This window comes from Sminthopsis crassicaudata, chromosome 1 (genome assembly GCF_048593235.1).
Source record: "Sminthopsis crassicaudata isolate SCR6 chromosome 1, ASM4859323v1, whole genome shotgun sequence".
Lineage (NCBI taxonomy): Eukaryota > Metazoa > Chordata > Mammalia > Dasyuromorphia > Dasyuridae > Sminthopsis > Sminthopsis crassicaudata.
The window spans coordinates 298,231,817-298,254,179 of NC_133617.1; the positions used below are offsets into that span (position 1 = coordinate 298,231,817).

Here is a 22,363-nt window from a genome sequence, read left to right on the forward strand (position 1 = left end):
GAAGACAATTTAGAACATTGCTTAGGTTCAATAAGTATTAATCAAATGATTGACTGACTTTTCTTAATTTATTATCTTAAAACTGCCTTGCTGTAGTTTTATTTTGTCTTATAGCTAGATAATTAAAAAACTCAAGTCTTACTAGTTTCTTTTTTTTTTTTCTTTTTTTGTTTATTCTAAAGGATATCTACATAAGCCACGTTTTTCATAGCTGTACTCTTGCTGATTATAAAATATCTGCATATCAGGGTTAAAACCTTCAAATTCAAGACTCAGTCAGGTGGCTTTCTATGGCAGTTTTTGTTCTGTAATCAAGTAGTACACATCCTACCTAAAGCCTAGATTCTGAACTTATTTTAGGGATATGTTTTTGTTCTATCATTTTCCCACTCTCCTGGACCAACTTGTTCTCTCCTTTTTTCAAAGTTCATTTTGCAATTATTATTTAAACTCTGTAATCTTTTTATCTGCTCAGTGTTTTATGGTTTAGCTAGGGTCTTACTTACTATGCAACAGGAAGTAGAGAAATAATATCCCTGTTGATCATTTTCCATGAAGTATTTCATTGCCTCTTAGTAATTGACAACTTCACTTTACAAAGCACTCTACTTAGGAAACACTTAGGAAAATGTGTTTTTTATAAAAATCAATTGCCCTATAAATGACTTTCAAAAGGACTTTGTTAAAAGTTCTAGACATATACTCAGATTTTTATCATATATTTGCATTGTGGAAATACAGCTGTCTAATAAAAGAATGGGAAAGAATGGAGTCCTCTTTTCTAATATATAAGGTTAAAAATTATTAATTTTCAGATTTCTTGTGCCTGCCACTACTGAGAAGGCTCTGGGAAACTGAGATCTTATTTACTGTGAAAACATCTGAGAAAATGAATCCAAAGCTCTTGCCAGTTGGCCCCTTTCTCAAAACTGATTAAATATTCTTAAACCATAGTCTATAAGTATAAGCTCTTTTAATTGTGAGGAATTTTTTAAAATCAGCACTTATTAGTCACAAATATTAAGCTTGAAACACAGTCCTATTGAGCAAGGGAAAAGTGACTTAGAGCAAGTAAATCTATATAATTGTCACTGTGAATTCCTGTTTTCCCACATGAAGCAAAAAGAATGTCTCAGGCAAAAAAAAAAAAATAGATTTATTCTTCTTGATTCTTTTTTCTTTTAGTATGCAATTAAGCTTGACCTCTATTAATAATTTTTATTATCACATATGGTATATTGTATTTTATATTTTAATAGGAGAATGACTTTAAGTGAATTTTTAATATTTGTCACCTTTTTCTCTCACAATTAGATAAATGGTTTTTGACAGGGGCTCAATAGTGCTTATGGTATTTCCATCTCTTCCACCTTCATTACTCACATTTCTTTTTAAAGTCTCCTCAAAGTAGAAGAATTGTGATGAGACTACTCTTCTTTTATACAATTTATTACTCCGGCTTTAGAGTCTGTAACATATGAAGGTTGGACTAGATGAAAGTATTCTTCCAGGGTGCTGAAGTTCTCTAGTTCTGTGTCCTTCCTTCAAGGGGACCAGATAATACCTAATAACAAATTAATTATTTTTTAAAGAATGAATTTTGCCACGACTATCTCTTCCTTATGTGTTTCTATCAGAGTAATGGGTGGAGGGAAGAAATGCTTTGAGAGTCTTCCATCAATGAAAGAGCTAACCTTATAACATCCTTTTTAAAGATAACTGAGCCAAAATTCAAAGAGAATGATTTAGTTCAGATTTAAGGATTTCTGTTTTCTGATTTTGATTTTTAACTTCTTCGTCCATTTTTACTTCCATTATTTAAACAGGGACAAACATTCCTTCTTGTTCTTTCAAAAGTTACTATGTGGACTCTGTAGCCTTTTAAGTCATTGAACTGCAAAAAAGAACCCTGTTTCTTCTTAACAATATAATTTTTATTGGTTTTTAGTTCTGAGAGGAGGTCCCCTCACTGGAATTTATAGACTACGACAATTTCACCTTCACTGGGGCTCCACTGACGATCAGGGCTCTGAACATGCAGTAGATGGAATGAAATATGCAGCAGAGGTAAGACATCTAAGTATATATTCAGGACTAAATATAGAGAGGGTATTTATCCATTTGATATAATTTGAGGGTAAGAAGAGTTTCTTGCTCAATCCAAATGCCACAGTGTCTCCAATTCAGGTAGCACTCTCTCCAGGAACTTAAAAAGCATAAACATTCGCAAGGAAAAGACAAAATTATTCCCATTTCCAGAGGATATAATTCTTTAGAAAACTCTGGAGAACAATTTGTGATTAATAACCTTAAGGATGGGATGCAAAAATAAATCTACAAAAAACATGAGCATCATCATATAGTACTCACAGAAATTTGCAGGAAATGATAAGAGAAATACCATTCAAAATAACTACAGAATGCACAATTTAAAACATTTAAGATTTCAATTACCAAGACACATGCAGAGCATATATAAATAAAGCTACAATACAAAATGCTTTTTATAAAAATTAAAGAATGCTTAAGTAATTGAAAAGATATTTATTGTTCATAGTTGATCTGGGTCAATGTAATAAAAATGATGAAATTACATAAATTTTTTCTTATTATAGCTTTTTGTTGACAAAACATATGCATGGGTAATTTTTCAACAAACTTCTGTTTCAATTTTTCCCCTCCATCCCTCCACCCCCTCCCCTAGATGGCAGGTAATCCCATACAAGTTAAATATGTTAAAGTATATGTTAAATAAAATATATCTATACATATTTATATAGTTGTCTTGTTACACAAGAAAAATCGGATTTAGAAAGAAGGTAAAAATAACGTGGGAAGAAAAACAAAAATGCAAGCAAACATAGAAAGAGTGGAAATGCTATGTTGTGGTCCACACTCATTTCCCAGTGTTCTTTCTCTGGGTGTAGCTGCTTCTGTTCATTACTGGTCATTTGGAACTGATTTGGATCCTCTCATTGTTGAAGATAGCCACTTCCATCAGAATTGATCCTCATATAGTATTGCTGTTGAAGTGTATAATGATCTCCTGGCTCTGCTCATTTCACTTACCATCAGTCCATGTAATTTTCTCCAAGTCTCTCTGTGTTCATCCTGCTGGTCATTTCCTACAGAACAATAATATTCCCTAACATTCATATATCACAATTTACTCAGCCATTCTCCAATTAATGGGCATCCATTCAATTTCCAGTGTCTAGCCAAAGAGGGCTGCCACAAACATTTTTGCACATACATGTCCCTTTCCCTTCTTTAGGATTTCTTTGGGATATGAACCCAGTAGAAACTCTGCTGGATCAAAGGGTATGCACAATTTGACAACTTTTTAGCATAGTTCCAAATTGCTCTCCAGAATGGCTGGATCCGTTCACAACTCCACCAACAATGCATCAGTGTCCCAGTTTCCCCACATCCCCTCCAATATTCGTCATTATTTTTTCCAAACATAACCAATTGGAGCAGTGTATAGTGATATCTCAGAGTTGTCTTAGAATTTACTTAAATTAAATTGCAGACTTAGTGCTGTGCCAACAAATTTTCTAGGGATTACTTTATAGAACTATACAAAATAATAATAAAATGTTTTAGGAACAAAAGTTAGGATCACAAGAGAAATAATAATAACAAAAATAAAGGTGGGGCCTAATATTATCAGGTCTTAAACTGTACTACAAAGCAGTTAGATAAAAGCTATTTACAGGTTAAAAAATATAAAAATAGATCAAACTGGACCAGATCTCTTGACCTGGAGCTGAACATACTAAGTAAGAAAGAGCATTTGTGCAGAGACTAAGATAGAAGTTCATTTTCTATAGGGAGGGAAATGACTTGAGTAAAATTAGATATGTGCTGGGGACCCTGTCTCAGTGTGAACAAATCTCAATACTTATACCTACACAGCGAGTTGTAACTCTGATAGTGAAAGGTAACAGCAACAGTGAGGTAAGTTTTATTCATGATAAAGTTTCATGACTAGACTGGAGATACTTGTCTAAGCTTAGGGAGCACTTGGTGTTCATCAAAATAATACAATAACTATGTGAAACAGTTCTGGGATTTTGCTGTGGCTGAAATTATCCAGATAGTAAGTGCAAAGAATTAGTGACAAGCTCAGGGCACCACCTGCTTGTTAGGCCTTAGCTCTGGAAAACAGGATATATCCTAATACTATCTTGAAAGCAGTCAAGTCAGTAAGCAATAAGCTCTCAATGTATATACTAGGCACACACACAACATTTAAGAACAGTTATAGTTTACAACTGATATTGGGTGATGGAAATTTATAACCAAACAAAAAACAGAGGCAATTACAAAAGAAGGGAAAAAATGGAAGAAGAAAAATGTTGAGTGGAAGAAAAAATCTTAACCTTATTTATCTCTGAAAAATTCTGTTTTTACACACGCACATGTACACACACAAACACACACACACACACACACACACACACACACATACATTTCTGTCCTACTCATTCTGACCCTGGATCAAGCATGAAAATGATCATGGTTTCTAATTGGTTAAGGCTCCAGCATTTGCAGTGGTTCTACGGGTCCTCAGTTACCAACTCAAATCCTTATTCAATTTCTGGTCTTCATTTGGACTCATATCTGGTATCAGTTAAGTAACTGTGAGAATTTCCCTACCACATATGGGTCTGATTTCGGAATGCCCCTTCTCATGTTTGGCATTGATTAACCTACTCTCAACCAAACCTATATTTAAAGTATAAAAGTATCCCTCATATCCTGACTTCTACTGTGTACTGAAAATGAAATCTTTCATACTGTGAATATCTCCTTTCCTTTTTTTTTTTTGAATTTGCGTCATCTTTCTTTTTTTTTTTTTTGAATTTTTAAAATTAATTTTATAATTATAATTTTTGACAGTACATATGCATGGGTAATTTTTTTACAACATTATCCCTTGTACTCACTTCTGTTCCGAATTTTCCCCTCCTTCCCTTCACCCCCTCCCCTATATGGCAGGTAATCCCATACATATTAAATGTGTTATAGTATATCCTAGATATAATATATGTGTGCAGAACCGAATTTCTTGTTGCACAGAAAAAAATTAGATTCAGAAGGTAAAAGTAACTTGGGAAGAAAGACAAAAATGTAAACAGTTTACACTCAATTCCCAGTGTTCCTTCTCTGGGTATAGCTGATTCTGTCCATCCTTGATCAACTGGAACTGAATTAGATCTTCTCTTTGTCAAAGATATCCACCTGTGCTGTGAGATCAAATATAACATATTTATGAATACTTATTCAGTGCTTAATGGCTGCAAAACTTAGATGAAATGCAGTGACTAGTCTTGGTGCTAGAAGACAAATAATGAATTACACAATCTTCTCAGTAGAGAGATGGAAGGCAATGAGTGGAGAATGTTACATATGTAGTTAGACATGATTGCTATATATGGTTTTGCTTTTACCTATGGTTTTTTCTTTCTTACATGAAAAAGTTCATTTTAGGAATAAGTAGATGTTGCATTGAAAAATGCTTGGCAAAAAAACTACCCCTTTTATGCAGTCTTAAAAAATATAATGGAACTGTTTATAAAAGGAGTACTGTGTTAAATCCCTAAGATCTTAATGTGAGCAACTTTGTTAATTTGCTTTCTTCTGTCACAGCAAAGAACTAGAACAGCTTAAGAGTCTTTAGATGTTTAAAGAAGGAGAAAGAAGGCACCAGAACGAAACCTTATTTTGTTTTTTTTTTGGTTTGTTTGGGCTGGTTTTCTCCATAGTGAACACAGTCATTAATGTATAGTAAAATGCTGTAACCATGCACATCAAGTATGTACTATCAAAAATAAAGTTCCATTTCTCAGAAAATTATCAACTGAATTTTCCTACCCATTCATTATGCCTTTGCAAATATAACTTGAAATCCAGGTTCATTTAATTAGAAATATTGTTGGAATCATCAGTATTTCAGGGATATATTTCTTGAATATCAGAAAGCTTTGACAGTTACTTTCTTTACTGTAATTATAGGGGTATATATATACATATATTTATATGTATATTTGTATGTGAATGTATGTATATGTGTATTATTTATTAATTGATGAATACTTTAGTTTTTCCAGATTTTTAATTGGGATGTATCTATGTGACAAGAAAGATTGATTTAATTTATAATAGCAAATGTTGATGGTATTCAACTTGATTAGAAAAAAAAAGGTGGAGAAGTTGTATGGCACATATAGAATTTGTCCAAGTGAAAATAAATTAACTGGAACACAATACAGGCAAGATAGAACTGGTACAATGAGACATAAATACATTTTCCTCATTTTCTTTTAGTCTTGAGGAAATCGTTGTGTACTGACATCTACTCAAAATCATAACTGGTTCAGAACATCTTTTAAAAAAATTTTCTCAAGTAAATTATGATCTGTTCCTTAATGAAAGAATAAAAGATTATATAGCACATTTGATTTTTAATAATCTTATTGATTTTTGTTTTAAAATCACTTATTTTAGAATATGGTTCATGCTAGCCATTGTAACAAAATTAAAAAAAAAAAAAGAAATATGAAGGGAGCAGTACACTAAAACTAATCAGTCTATCATTTATTACAGTAGACGTAATATTCCATTCCTATAGTCCCCCACTTCTGTAAATGGAGGGAAAAGGTATATTCTCTTATCACTACTGCAGAGCTTGGTCATTATGCTTCAGCATTAACTTTTTTCCTTTTTGTTTATTGTCTTACTGCATCATTGAGTATAGAATTTTCCTTGCTTCTTTTGAATTCTTCATATTTATAATTTCTTATGATGCAGAATATTTCTTTTCATTTATGTTCCAGAATATTTTTGGTTTTGCCCAGTTGATAGATATCTACTTTGTTCCCTGTTCCTTGCAATCTTCCCCAAAAGTGCTATTATGAATATTTTAGTGTATGTGTGGTCTTTTTTTCTATCTTTAATTTTCTTGAGTATATCCACCAGTACAAAGAGTATTAGACATTTTTGTTACTTTTTTTGTAGTTCTAAATTCCTTTTCAAAATTGCTGGACCAATGCTTTCAACAATGTAAATGAAAAGGACAACACAATTAGTTTTGAATACTTTGAAATCATTATGACTAAGTTGGGCTCTAAAGAAGAGATCTGAAAAGAGATCTTCTTTACTTCTTTGCAAAGATGGGAGACTATAGGTGTGCAACATTATTTACAATGCCAGACTTTTTCAATGTCTTATTTAATTTTACTTAACTTTTTTTCTTTTTCAGTTTTCTTCTTTATTATAAGGCTAGGGAAAGGGGAAAGGATACATTGGAAAATAGTGATCATGTAAAACAAAAAGTGACCAAAATGTATTTTAAAAACTTAATTAGTAGCTAATGTGAATTAGTAATCTCTGAGATAAAATGCTGAGACCCAAATAGCCAGGTTAGTGCTTCTGAATCATCTGAAATGTGTAGGTGCTCTCCAACTCATTTTGGTTGCACTCTTAACTCCTTCTCTCCTCTAGCCTTTCAATTAGGTATTAGGTCACAGGTATAGAAATTTAGACATTTAGTTGTATATGCCTGACAATCCTGCACACTATCCTAGACTGCCAGGGTCATGCACACCTGTCTTTGGGTTGTTCCTGTATACACACGAAGACGAGCTGATCTTGAGGTGTGAAACAGCCTCTCTTTATTAGTAATCTCAGTAGGGGTTAGCAGGAAGCAAAAACAAGAGCATGCAAGAACAAGTGGGCATATGTGTGCCTGCATCTCTCTCCAAGTTTGATTCAAAGCTAGCTGCTTATACTTACTTTCTTCCAGGATTACCCCGCACCTAACCTATTCACTACTGCATGGGTGGATTCACAGAAGAGAGACACCTGGAGTTAATGCTGTGTCTTAAGTGGAGATCTAGCAAGAGGACACATCCCTTGCCATCTCAAGGAACCTATTAGCAATTTCTTTAATACCTGCAAGACACAACCTCCTGCCTCAGAGGCCAAGCCCCTTTTTACCTCCTGGGCCTGCCCTACCCACTGACATGGCAATTCTCAGAGAGAGAGGAACGTCCTTAACAGGTGTATTTTCTAAGTTTACAGAAGATAAAATAGGGATCTATCACAGGGATCCACAGGGATCTACCTATGATGATACTTGGATGTGTTTATCACTTAGGCTTCTTTGAATTTCTTCACTTTTCTTATTTATTTCACCATTAAAGTAACCCAGAAAACTAAGTGCTAAAGTTTATTTAGATGCAATAATTAATGTCTTTATTTTTATAGAGTGCCTACTCCAAAAATAATTAAGTTCTTATAGACAGATGCTAAAAAGAATATTAGTATTCTCTAGTTAAATAAATTTTTAGAAAGTTAGTATTCTCTAGTTAAATAAATCTCTAAATTCAATCTGTCAGAAATCAATTTTGCTAATTTAGGGGAGGAAAATTTTTTAGATGCATACATCTGTACTTTAACTCCTAACACATAAATATTATGTTTATCATGTTTGAATGCATATTATATTTAGGTAAATTATGACATGATTAGTATTATGACTAATCTTGGTTGTGAAAACATAATATGTTTTGGTCTTAATTATTTCTATTTATATGGCATATCAAACCTTTATCAGAGATAATTGACACATACTGATGTCCAGCCAATTGTTGCAGATCAGTACCTGATATGTGGCAAAATCTCATGGCCTTGCTCTTCACAACAAATCTTTTGATCTTTACATAGTCAGAAAGGTGTCAAGCATCTCATTTTTTTTGCTATTTTAATTATTTTATATTTATATTTTATTTGCTATTTATTACTGCTTATTAATAATTTATAATGTTTTACTTGTACCTGAAGAAAATTCATACAAAAAACACAATATTATGAATTAAAGACAGCATGGCTTAGAGGAGAGGAGGCTGTCTGAAAAACCTGGATTTTTGTGTCTTTATATCAACCATAAACTAGAATGCGACTGCACAAGTTATTTAACTTCTCAGTGCCCTTAAACAATTCTTTAGGCTATAAATTGCAGGTGAATTGTTGGTCTACACTGGTGGAACTTCTTTTACTGTTGATGTCATGTGTGTGAATTCTGCATCTAGACCAAATATAAATATTTTATTTTTACATTAAAAAGTGAAACTTACAAACATTTATTACTTTATATGATTTGTTCTGTAAAATTTTTCAGAGAACAATCTCCAGATAGATTATTTCAGCTGTTTTTGCTATGAATACTTCATTCAAATTTCTGTAGATTTCAGTCCATCAACACCTTAATCTCTTGAGTGACTTGTCCATGTTCTCCTTTAAATACTGAATAGAGTCTCCAATTTACAAACTGGAGTTCTTCCTATAGAACTCTTGAGAAGATGTAGTTAAGATGGGAGTTCCTGAACTATCCACTGGCTTTTTCCTTTCTCTTGCTACATGACTTACACTTCCTTTTCTAATCATGTATTTTCTTGATTATATCTTTTACTTCACTTTTCCCGCACATTTCTTTATTGTGAGTGTGCTGCAGGCTATCCATGCCAACCATGCAAATCTCCATTGTTTTTGGTTAACTCTCAGCTCAATACTTTTGAAATTGAGGCATTCCATGATCAGAGACATAAAATATCACTGGAAGAGTGTTGGTCTTTTGGTCTTTTATTTCAGGAAGAAGACATTAAAAGTATTACATAGTTTTGCCAAAGTTATTTAACCTATTCTTTTCCAACTCTCTTTGATTTTTGGCACAGTTCATGGATCTTCTGCAGGGAAAGTCCAACATAGATGTACTGATGGACTAACTCAACAACTTATTCATGCAGCTACATATCATAGTCTGGATAATTGAAATCTTCATTCACTTGACTGTCCTGTGAAGTTAGGATCAACTCTTCTGAGTAATTGTGATTTTCTTTTTTTTTCTTTTTTTTTTTTTGAGGCTGGGGTTAAGTGACTTGCCCAGGGTCACACAGCTAGGAAGTGTTAAGTGTCTGAGACCAGATTTGAACTCAAGTCCTCCTGAGTTCAAGGCTGATGCTCTATCCACTGTGCCACCTAACTGCCCCAGTAATTGTGATTTTCATTAAATAGGCTTTGCAATATTATGGGCCATGAGACAATTAGCACTGGAGGGCAAAGGAGTGGAAGGTTATAAGCATTTATTAAGCACCAACTATATGGCAGACACTGTGATAAGTGCTTTATTAATATTATCTCATTTGATATGTCACAGGTTCCTCAGAAAGGAGAATTAAAGTGTTTCCAGAGTTGATTTATCCTGAACCTGAGACAAAAAGAAGCATGACTTCATGAGATAATTGATCATTTTAGCAATGCACATATTTTAGATGTAGTGCTCAGGATCCATATGGCTAGTTTGTAGTATCTCTTTCATGATAAAGTACCACTTAATGGGATTTTTAATCAATTTGGTCCTGCTTAACTGGATCATAGATTAAAAGATAGAAGAAACCTTAGAAATCTAGAGAACATCTTCCTTTTTTTTAAGATAATGAAACTGAGACTCAGAGAAGTTTAATGATTCCTGAAGTGCAACATAGATAGCAAGTAGCAGAGCCAAAATTTGAGCTCAGATATCTTGACTCCCAATCCAACCCAGTTTCCATTATATCATGCTGCTTCCATTTCTGCCTCTAATAAAACATAGGTCAAAGAGATAGGAGGAAGGCATGCACTGAGGACCATATATTTTCCATCATTATTTGAGTTGTGACCAAATAATTCACTCTTTTATCAGCTGCCTACAAATAATGAGTCTTTCTGCAAAATAAGCTATACTGGTTCTCAGAAAGTTCATAGTTTTGGTCAACAACTGAATCTTGAGCTCCAATGGCAAAACCATCAAAAAGCTCAGCCACTATCACAGGGTATTAGAGTAGGACTGCATCATCAGACATAAAGTTTTAAAATGATTGATTCAGAGTCAGGGCATTAGGACATGACTTGCTATTTTTTATATGTCAGTAATATTACTGGAAAATGGTATTGCCTCAGAATAAAAGAGAAAGTAATAAATATATTTAAATAAAACTCTTAGCAGAGTTTTTAGCTTCAATAACTGGAAATATAAAAACCACAAATCTTCATCAAATTGAAAGTTTAAATATTTCTTTTGTTCTTATTTATTTTTGTGAATTTTGAATAATTTGAATAACAAAAGCATTCAGGATTGGTTGCTCAGAACCAAAATCAGGTCAGGAGTTTACAAAACTCAGACTGGGAGGTTAGTTAAAAGACTTTGCCTTGAATAAGACCACTTTGGAAGCACTAAAAGTGTCTTAAGTCTTCAACCTCAACTATGTGTCCCAGAGATCCTGGGATAACACTTAAATTCTCCAAAAAAAAAGCAGCATTAGGACTAACCCAAATATTCCCTTCCTAAGTGTTCAGAGCCTGACTTTAATATAAAGCTCAAAGTCTGGAAATAAGTTGGAAGAATGGGAAAACAAAAAGTTGTTGTTTATTATGCACATAGATATAGGACATCTCATAGCAAAAACTGACTTGGCAAATAGATTAAGTAAAAAAAATTAAGAATTGTTGAGTAACTCAAAAGCTATGAGAAAAAAAAGTGTGTGGACATCCTATTTTTAAGATACTTTAAGAGAAAATTGCTCAGATCTTTTAGAAACAGAGAGCAAAGTAGAAATAGAAAGAATGCATTGGGAACTTCCTAAAAGAAACTGTACTGATACTGATACTGAGTTGCTGCAGTCAGGGATCATCAAATTAGAATTAGATAGAACAACTAAAAGTGATTCTCCTATCTCTTGTTGATTTTAAAAGAATATAAATAGAAAGGAAGAGGAATACACAAGGGGAGGATTAAGAAAAGTTTTCTCACAAAATCATTATGTGCAAGTAGAAGTCTATAAAAATATGGAAGAGGAGTTGGGAGAGCAATGGATACTTGAACGTCAGTATACTAGTAAGAGGAGGTGCAAATACATTTGTACACACATAATTGGTTACAGAAATAGATTTCACTCACAAAGGAAATAAGAGAGAAAAGGGAATAGGGAGAAAGGGGAATCATAGAAAGGGTAGAATAAGGGAGAGATTAGTTCTAAAGAAAACAGATTTTATTCTTGTTACTTGTTTTCAGTTAGGCCAGACTCTTCGTGATTTTTTTGGGGGTTTTCCTGGCAAAGATATTGGAGCAATTTGCCATTTCCTTCTCCAGCTCATTTTATAGATGAGGAAACAAGCAAATAAAGTGACTTGTCCAGGATCATAGAGCTAGCTAGTAAGTAAGCTAGTGCCCGAAGTTAGATTTGAACTCAGGTCTTTCTTACTCCAGGCCTAGCACTCTATCTACTATGCTGTCTAGTTGCCCAAAACAAATATTAAAGATGCTCAAATTTTTTGTAGCTCTGTTTGATGTGGCAAAGAATTGGAAACTGAGAGGGAGCTCATCAATTGGAAAACATATGAATAAATTATTATGTATAATGTGATAGAATGTGTCCAAAAAAAATAATGAAGAAGGAGATGGTTTCAGAGAAATCTGGAAAGATTTGTATGAACTGATTAGAGTGAATGTGAGCAGAAGAACCAAGAGAACAGTTTATACAATGAACACAGTACTGTAAAGAGAAACAACTTTGAAAGACTTAGGGACACTGATCAGCATCATGATCAACCAGGATTACAAGGAATAATGATGAAACATGCTCTCCACCTGCATATAAGGTAATGCTGATGAAAAACTCAGAATACAAAATGAAACTTTTTTTGTGGGAAAGAGGAAGCTGGAGATGTAGCCAATGAAGAAATTTGTTTTGTTTGACTCTGTACTTTGTAATTGGTTTTGCTTTCCTTTCTCAATTAGGTTAGAAGGTATTTGGGAGGGAAAGAAAACATGTTTGTTTTTTTTTCTGGTTGAATAATGTTAATTAAAAAAAGAAAAATTAAATGAATAACTTCTTCCAAATTTAGAACTCTATTTGAAATTATCATATGCTCAGTGTTTTTCTATCTTCTTTGCCTGATGAATCTCTACCTCCTATTCCCTTACGTGCAGTCTCTTGACATAGAACTCTGATACATTAAAGATGTAATATTTTATATTGTTATTTATGTTTATTATCCTGTTAGAAAAAAAGTTCATGAAGACAGAGACTAGTTCTTAGCTAAATTTTATCTCTCAGGATCTTGTATGGGGTTTTGTTGATTGAGCATGAATGATTGCATAAAGAAAAATTGTGATTGCAAGCTTAGTTTTCCAAGCAAAGGACACATAATTTTATTCACCATTGTTATGTTGGTTTCTAAAAACAAAGATGAATAGTATTATTATTGAAAATAATTTGAAAAATTCTGAAAACTTTTCAGTTGGGAAAAACAATCCTTGCTTTTATTTTTTAAACAATTAAGATTAGAAGAACTTTTTAACTTGTAATATGGTTTGAGTCACTGTATGACAATAAAAATGATATCTTAACAACTAACTTGGTTTGGCTCTGTTACTACAAGTTAAGCAAGTATGTGGGAGGGATGGGGCCTTTTTTTTTTTTTTTTTAAGATGTTTCTCATTGCTTCCAATCATCTTTCAAAATACTGTAGTTTTTTTTTTTTTTTCTTGAGGGAAAAACAGGAGCCTAATATTAACAAGTACCTGTCTTTCATTCACAAACTTCATTTATTTTTGTGACCATAAAGAAGTTATTTATTTCTTTGTTAACTCTTTGATGTTATCGCTTATTAAGTAACTTCTATGTAGGTGCCAAGATATTTAAAGAATTTTGATCTCCCACTCAGCCTTCCCTTTCTGAGGATATGTGTATGTCTCATATAATCCAAATGTATTTTGTTTCACTTGTGCAATTTGGTTTAGGCTACTTTGTCTATACAACCACCCAACACTGATACTCTCACCATGTGGTCAGAGGACTCATCAGAATTTCCAGTGGCTTTTCTAACAGTTTCCTTTTGTCACTTGTACAGAATAAGACTTGATTATTGAGTTTAAATTGTTGATTTTCTTAAAAAAAATAAGTACAGCAAAACTGCCATGTAATATCATATTTTGTAAAGCAGAATTTGGTCAGTGAAAAGGTTTAAGTCATAAAAAGTAAAGCACTGTCAGGAGACTTCCTCTGAGAGGTTCTGTTGAGAGTATTATTTTGAACTTATGATTTCATTCTTTCCTCCTCCTCCTCCCCTCCTGTCCTGTCTTCTCTGCTCCTTTTCCCCTCATATTCCCTTCTTCCTTTCCCCTCCTCTCCCTTTTTCTCTCCTCCTCTTTTCCCCTCACTTCCTTTTTTCTCTCCTCCAATCTTCCCTTTCCCTCCCTTTTTTCTCTTCTTTTCCTCCCATCCCTTTTTTCCTCTTCCTCTCTTCCCTTCCCTTTCCTATTTTGTCTCTTCCCTTCTCTGTTCCCCTGCACTTCTTTCCCTTCTCTCTCTCCTTCTTTCTTTTTCATGGTTCTCAACATTCTAACTTTGTCAATTCTTTCCAGTATTGCCACTATCCCAAACTTTGGGTTGGGAAGTGTATTGAACTTTGATGTCTCAATTTGCCCTTCATTTGAAGTTATACACATCAGTATACTTAGCATATAACATAATTAATTAGAATTTATGTTTTTAATTGTGGTTATTATTACTCTCTGAAGTTATGCCCTTTCTTTTTAGCTCCATGTGGTTCACTGGAATTCAGACAAGTACCCCAGCTTTGTTGAGGCAGCTCATGAACCTGATGGATTGGCTGTTTTAGGTATTTTTTTACAAGTAAGGACAAATTGATTTCATTATAATATTGAGTCTGCTAATAGCACCTGAGTTTCATTCACAAAGTTGTCACCCAATTATTTTTCAATGATGAATTAGACTTAAGATTTATTTTTGTCTTTTCAAAACTGAATTAAAAAATTATAATTTATTCTTTTAATGCTTTTTGATACTTATTAGATATTTTATAGGTTAAAAGAAAATTACCCAAGGTCCTGAGAAAATAAATCATCTGTTAGCTGAGCCTCCTTATACAAAAAGCCAGAGATATAGCCAAGAGTAAAATTCCACTTTGAATCCCAGAGTGAATGTAAATAATACCAGTTCCTCTAAACAGAGAATGGCTTTTTACATTTTCACAGTTTTCTTCATCCAAGGAATTAAGTTAGACAAATAATTTTTTCTGTAACATTTATTGTCAAGATGTCTACGAAACTAGCATGGTTATCCTGGGTTCTAATGCAGCCTGTTCTGATAGGGACAATACTTTTGCTCTGCCTGAGACCCCATAACACAGCCATGGAGAAGGGGTACTTGGGATTGGAAGAAAGAGAGGAGATAAGGCACAAGTGAGTACTGAGTCCAATAGTCTCCTTTCCCCCCCAGCACCTACATATGGATAGTTTCCATGGTGGGGTGGGTGGAAAAACTGAAGTATGAGATTATACTTTGACATTGAAGCCTTAAAAAGTAGGGAAAGGACTTGCAGCTAATTGCTGATAATGGCATGATCTAACCAGAGGATCCAGATATCTTTTATTTAGGGTAATGTTCATAGCCTTTTGACCCAGAAGGTTAGTGATATTTCTGAAGTCATTTTCACTTTAGTTAAAACAAAAAGCCCCAAATCTTGTCATCCACATACATGTAAATGAAAGCATTCCCATTGCATCTTGAAAATATGAGTTTGGAGGGGCAGCTAGGTGGTGCAGTGCATAGAGCACCAACCCTGAAGTCAGGAGGACCTGAGTTCAAATGTGACCTCACACACTTAATATTTCCTAGCTGTGTGACCCTGGGCAAATCATTTCATCCCAATTGCCTCAGCCAAAAAAAATTAAGAAAGAAAAGAAAATATGACTTTGGGTCACCAAATGGTGGGGATATTTTGATCAATACTTTGACTACAGTGGTAGCTGGTTTGGCCTGGAAAGTTATATCCTGGCTAAACAGTGAAAGTGTCATGACTAAAGATGGAACATCAGGAACATCAGGAACATCCATAATGACAGGGTCATAGGTAAATCATTATTTCATGAACAATCACTACTTGTTTTGAATTCCATTTGCTTCAAAGAGAATTTGATATTGATAGCTGAAATGTATTGTGACACATGTGTGATCTTGAGGAGCTATATACTGTGTTGTTTTCAGATTGGTGAACATAATCTACAACTGCAGAAAATTACTGATATTTTGGACTCCATTAAGGAAAAGGTAAATTACCTGTTTTTGCCATGTAGATAGTAATATGCTTTAGAGAAAAGTTCTCAAAGTATCCATCTAAAATAAGTTATTCTAAAGGAACTCATTTTATTTTATCTTTTTTTCTTTAAAGCTTTTTATTTTTAAAGCACATGCATAGCTAGTTTTCAACATTCACCTTTGCAAAACCTTGTGTTCCAAATTATTTTTCCCTCCCTTCTCCTCACCCCCTCTCCTAGAGGCCAGTAATCTATGTTAAACATGTGCAATTCTTCTATACATATTTCTACAAACATCATGTTACACAAGAGAAAGCAGATCAAAAAGAGAAAAAATGAGAAAAGAAAAAAAAAAGCAAGCAACAACAAAGGCAAAAATATTATGCTATGATCTATATTCAGTCCCCACAGTCCTCACTATGGATGCACTTTCCATCACAAGTCTATTGGAAATTTTGAAAGGAGCCAAGTCCATCACAGTTGATCATTACATTAACTTGTTAGTGCTATGTACAATGTTCTCTTGGTTTTACTTAATTCACTTAGCATCAATTTACGTAAGACTCTATAGGCTTTTCTGAAATCATTCTGCTGATCATTTCTTACAGAACAATGATATTCCATAACCTTCTTATACCATAATTTATTCAGCCATACTTTAACTGATGGGCATCCCCTCGTTTCCATTTCCTTGCCACTACAAAAAGGGCTGCTACAAACATTTTTGCACTTTTGAATTTTTTCCCCTTTTTATTGTCTCTGCTATATAAACCCAGTAGAGACACTGCTGGATCAAAGTGCATGCTCAGTTTGATAACGCTTTGGACATAGTTACAAATTGCTCTCCAGAATGGTAGGATCAGTTCGCACCAACAATGCAACAGTGTCCCAATTTTCCCACATCCCCTCAACATTCATTACCTTTTCCTTTCATCTTAACCAATGTGAGAGGTGTATAGTGATAACTCAGAGTTCTCTTAATTTGCATTTCTCTTACCAATAGTGATTTAGAGAATTTTTTCATATAAGTAGAAATGATTTTAATTCATTTGAAAATTGTCTATTCATATCCTTTGACCATTTATCATTTGGAGAATGGCTTGTATTCTTATAAATTTGATTCAATTCTCTATATATTTTAGAAATGAGGCCTTTATCAGAACCCTTGAGTGTAAATTTTTTTTCCCAGTTTACTACTTCCCTTCTAAAATTGTCTACATTGATTTTGTTTGTACAAAACCTTTTTAATTTAATTTAATCAAAACTATCCACTTTGCATGAGAAATTTATTTTAGATGGAAATTCTGAGAATTTTTCTTTCTGCTAATTTATGTTTCTTGCTTTTAAGGATAGTTGAAAGAAAAAAATTAATGTAGATTTGCAGAAGTCTTAGAATGAGTAATGATCAGTAAATAAGAAATGATCTATTACTACTATTTTTTTGTAGTGATAAGTTTTAATTAGCTATGGTAGTGAATAAATGATGAATCTCATTATTTATAATAATCCCACTGATGGGGGAATCTTAGCACATTTAACTTTTGTGAAAATGCTTTAAAGGACATTTCTGTTAAGATAACCAAAATTTATTTGTTTTAATAAAACAAAGTACTGATTTTAAGTAAATTTAGCTATACTATACTTTACTATAAATTTTAATATAGTATATTTAAACCATTCTATATTGTTTTTGTAATAAACTCAATAAGCTTTATATATATATATGTGTATATATATATATATATATATACTAAATGTGTATATATAGGTGTGTATGTGTGTATATATATCTATATCTATTAAACTATACTATACAATATACTATACTATACAATACTGACTGAATTGTACAAGAAGTAAGTTGTTTTAACTCTATTATTTATTGGCCAAATACATCTTTTATGTTTTTGGTATTCCTAATTAAGGTAATGCCTGGTAATAAGAAGACTTTCTCTCTCCCTTCCTCCTTCCTTCTCTCTCTCTCTCTCTCTCTCTCCCCTCTCTCTCTCTCTCTCTCTCTCTCTGTCTCGTCATTCTCCAGGGTAAACAAATCCGTTTCACCAATTTTGATCCAACAACTCTACTTCCTCCATCGTGGGACTACTGGACATACCCAGGCTCCCTTACAGTTCCACCTCTTTTGGAGAGTGTCACTTGGATAGTTTTAAAGCAGCCTATAAATATCAGCTCTCAACAGGTACCTTCCCTATGTCCCTCTCTAATTTGGTCTTTTTTTGGGGGGGGTTGAAGCAATTGGGTTTAAGTGATGTACTCAGGGTCACACAGCTAGTATCTAAGTTGATCTTTATGTTTTCAAAGGAAACTCTCTGGGAGTCTTCAATACTATCTTAAATTAAGTTTCAGTTCACATATTTATCACTGAAGCTCCTTGATGGAGTGAAAAGAGTGAGTCAGAAAACCTGGATTCAAGTTCTGCCTATGCTATTATCTGGTTGATCTTTGGCAAGATGTTTAACTTCTTTGACCTTCAACTTTCTCATCTGCTAAAAAAAAAAATGAGAGTATTGGATAAAATTGCAGGAAAACCAAGAGAGGGCAATGTAACAAAACTCTAGAGAAGAGAGTATTCAAGAGGAGAATTATCTATAGAGATAGATCTGCAGACGTGAGAAGAAGCATGAGGATTGAGAAAAATTCATTATATTTGTTACTCAGTGACTGGTGACTGGAGAAAATAGTCTCATTTGGATGATGGTATTGAAAACTAGTTTTCAGAGGGTTTAGAAAAGGACAAGAGGAGAGGAAGTGAAGGCAGCAAATGTAGATTGCTCTTTCAAGGAATTTAACCAAGCAGAGAAAGAGAGATTTAGGGTGATAACTAATAGGATTGGTCATTCAGATAACTATTTTTAAGGATGGAGAAGACCTGGGCATGTTTGTAAGAGGCATAGAAAAAAAGTCAGTGATTGAGATTGATAATGGGAATAATCTATTGAAAAGACCAGAGGATATTGGATTGATGATGCTTGTGGAGAAGTTGACAAAAAGGGCTGCCTCTTCAAGGGATATAGGGGTAAAGGAGGAGTGATGTGAGATGAAGAAGAGTGAGTCTTTTTGGGAGTAGTATTGGAGATATCCTCAGCTGAGAGAAAGAAGAGGGGGTGCTGTGGGAGGCTTGAGAATTATATAAAATATGATATTAAAGTTTTTAAATTAAAAAAAATAAAATTTTTAGGGGAAAGCCCTAGCAATTATGGGAAAGTAAGACAAGCTATGTCTAAAAGTGGCACTTCTTTATTTTTATTTTGTCATTGTTAATAGCTTTTTATCTTCAAAATACATTCAAAGATAGTTTTCAACATTCACCCTTGCAAAGCCTTATGTTTCAGATTTTTTCCCTTCTTCCTCTCCAGCTCCTGCCCCATAGACAGCAAGTAATCCAGTATAAGTTAAGCATGTACAATTCTTTTAAATATATTTTCATATTTATCATGCTGCATAAGAAAAATCAGATAAAAAAGTGAAAAACGAGATAGGGAAAAAAGCAAGCAGACAACAAAAATGTGAAAATACTATGTTGTGATCTACATTCAGTCCCCACAGGTCTCTCCCTGGGTGCAAATGGCTCTCTTCATCACAAATCTGTTGGAATTGGCTTGACTCACTGCATTGTTGAAAAGACCCAAGTCCATTACAGTTGATCATTACATAATCTTGTTGCTATGTATGGTGTTCTCTTAGTTCTACTCAGTTCACTTAGCATCAGTTCATGGAAGTCTCTCAAGGCCTTCCTGAAATCATCCTACTGATCATTTCTCATAGAACAATAATATTTATATGCAATAACTTATTCAGCTATTCCCCAACTGATGGGCATCCCTTCAGTTTCCAGTTCCTTGCCACTACAAAAAGGGCTACTACACACATTTTTGCACATGTGGGTACTTTTCCCTTTTTTGTGAACTCTTAGAGAAACAGGCCCAATAGAGACATTGCTGGATCAAAGGGTATATACATTTTGATAGCCCTTTGGGCATAGTTCCAAATTGCTCCCCAGAATGATTAGATCAGTTCACAACTCCACCAAAAATGCAAGTGTCCCAGTTTTCCCACATCCCCTCCAGCATTTATCATTTTCTTTTCCTGTCATCTTAGCCAATCTGAGAGGTGTGTAGTGATATGTCAGAGTAGTATTAATTTACTTTTTTCTTGGAGCATTTTTTCATATAAGTAGAAATGGTTTTAATTTCTTCATCTGAAAATTGTCTGTTCATATTCTTTGACCATTTATAAATTGGGGAATGGCTTGGGTTCTTATAAATTTGGGTCAGTTATCTATATATTTTAGAAATGAAGCCTTTTGTAAAAAAAAAATTCCCAGTTTTCTGCTTCCCTTCTAATCTTGTCTGCATTGGTTTTGTCTGTACAAAAACTTTTGACTTGATATAATCAAAATTAGCCATATTGAATTTCATAATTTACTCTAGTTCTTCTTTGGTCATCATTTCTTTCTTTCTCCATAGATCTGGGATGTAGACTACTCCTTGTTCTCCTAATTTGCTTACTGTATCATCCTTCAGGTTTAAATCATGGACACATTTTTACCTTATCTTATTATAGAGTGGTAGGTGTTGTTCATTGCCTAGTGTCTGCCATACTATTTTCCAGTTTTCCCAGCAATTTTTGTCAAATAGTGAGTTCTTATCCCAGAAGCTGGAGTCTTTAGGTTGACACAAATACTAGATTAGACAATAGTCATCGACTATTGTGACTTGTGAACTTAAATCTATTCCACTGATCTACTACTCTATTTCTTAGCCATTACCAAATGGTTTTGATGACAGCTACTTTATAATATTGTTTTAGGTATGGTACATGTAGAAAAGGTGCCACTTTGTGCTTTGAATTCAGATGTAGAGATGGGGAAGAAATGCATTACAGACATAAAGGCAAAGGCATAGAAGCAGGAGAATAATGGCAGGGAGGCCACTTTGAGAACCTCATGTAGTAACCACAGAGTCCTGTTTCTAGGCTTTCTTCACTCCAAATTAATATTCTTAAGACACAGTATAGGACCTTTTGATCAGAAATATTTAATGCTCCTAAGGATAAAATATAATGTCTTCCATCTAGCATTTAAAGTGTCCCACAGTTTGGCTGCCATTTAAACTCATTTCATATAGTTTCCTGTCAAGCACTTTGCATTCCAGTCAGTCTAACCTACTTGTTAATCAACAGCCCACTTCTTGGTTTTTTTGTATAATTGCAGTGACTTTCATCCCTTCAGGTAGTCTTTCCTGATATCCCTGTCTGTGTTCTTACCCTCCTTAAACTACCTTGAGTTGATTCCTTTTTAGGCCTTCTCCCCAACCTTTCCCAGTAGAACAAGTTCCTTCAGAGAAGGAATTGTTTTATGATTTTTTTCCCTCGTGTTTACTGAATTACCTGTCAGGGCCAAAGACAGGTTTTTGGGGCCACACCTACAATGAAGGGGCCAGAGGGCCCAGCATAAGTGAAGGAAACCAAGAAGGAATGGGAGAACAGGGTTGTGCAAGTCAAGAGAAGAGAGACTTTCCATGAGGAATAGTGTTTTGTTTTTCTTAGGTATGAGTAGAGGCTTAATAAACATTTGTGGAATTGAATTGAATCATTTAGTCAGCTTCCTTGCCTTGGATTGGTGCCACAGAACATAGCCTTATGATGGAGGATATACACCGAGCCCTTGTAAATATATCATAAAGGTGATAAGAATAAGATCCATACTTTATGAATGTGCTTCTTATTAGATGCGTGACTTTAACCAATGTGCTTAACCTCAAAGAGAACCTATATTTCTTCTTTTGGAGAATGAGAAAAGGTCTTTTTCAGCTCTTAAATCTTGCGATTTTGTTACTTTAGCTAACCTTGCCCAGGCTGCCCTCTAATCCTGTCATTAGAGGCAGGACTATGTAGATATAGTTGCAGACTTATCATTTATCATACAGAAAGCACAGAGAATGACAGATACCTGTTATCTTACTTGTATCATTAAACAAAAACGAGGAGCCAAGAGACCTGGGTTTTTTCAAGAATCCTGCTACTGAGAACTTTGTGACTCAGACAAGTCATGTGACAATTCTAAGCCTCAGTTACTTATCTATAAAATGGGGATGATCATGCATATTTTATCTAATCCAAAATATTGTTTTGAGGATCAAAAGAAGTTAGTTACAGGATCACAGATGTGGAAAGGACCCC

The 22,363-nt window shown here is 34.0% G+C and overlaps 1 protein-coding gene across 2 annotated transcripts in view; it reads left to right on the forward strand.

The window, feature by feature from the left end:
• The window catches only part of CA13 (carbonic anhydrase 13), a 46,607-nt gene that overhangs the window by 13,471 nt on the left and 10,773 nt on the right, over window positions 1-22,363 (forward strand). For both annotated transcript variants that reach the window (XM_074278980.1, XM_074278981.1), the window contains exons 3-6: window positions 1,949-2,067; window positions 14,646-14,741; window positions 16,116-16,178; window positions 18,207-18,362. In XM_074278980.1, the coding sequence (XP_074135081.1) occupies window positions 1,949-2,067; window positions 14,646-14,741; window positions 16,116-16,178; window positions 18,207-18,362 (434 nt within the window). The remainder of the gene's footprint in view (window positions 1-1,948; window positions 2,068-14,645; window positions 14,742-16,115; window positions 16,179-18,206; window positions 18,363-22,363) is intronic.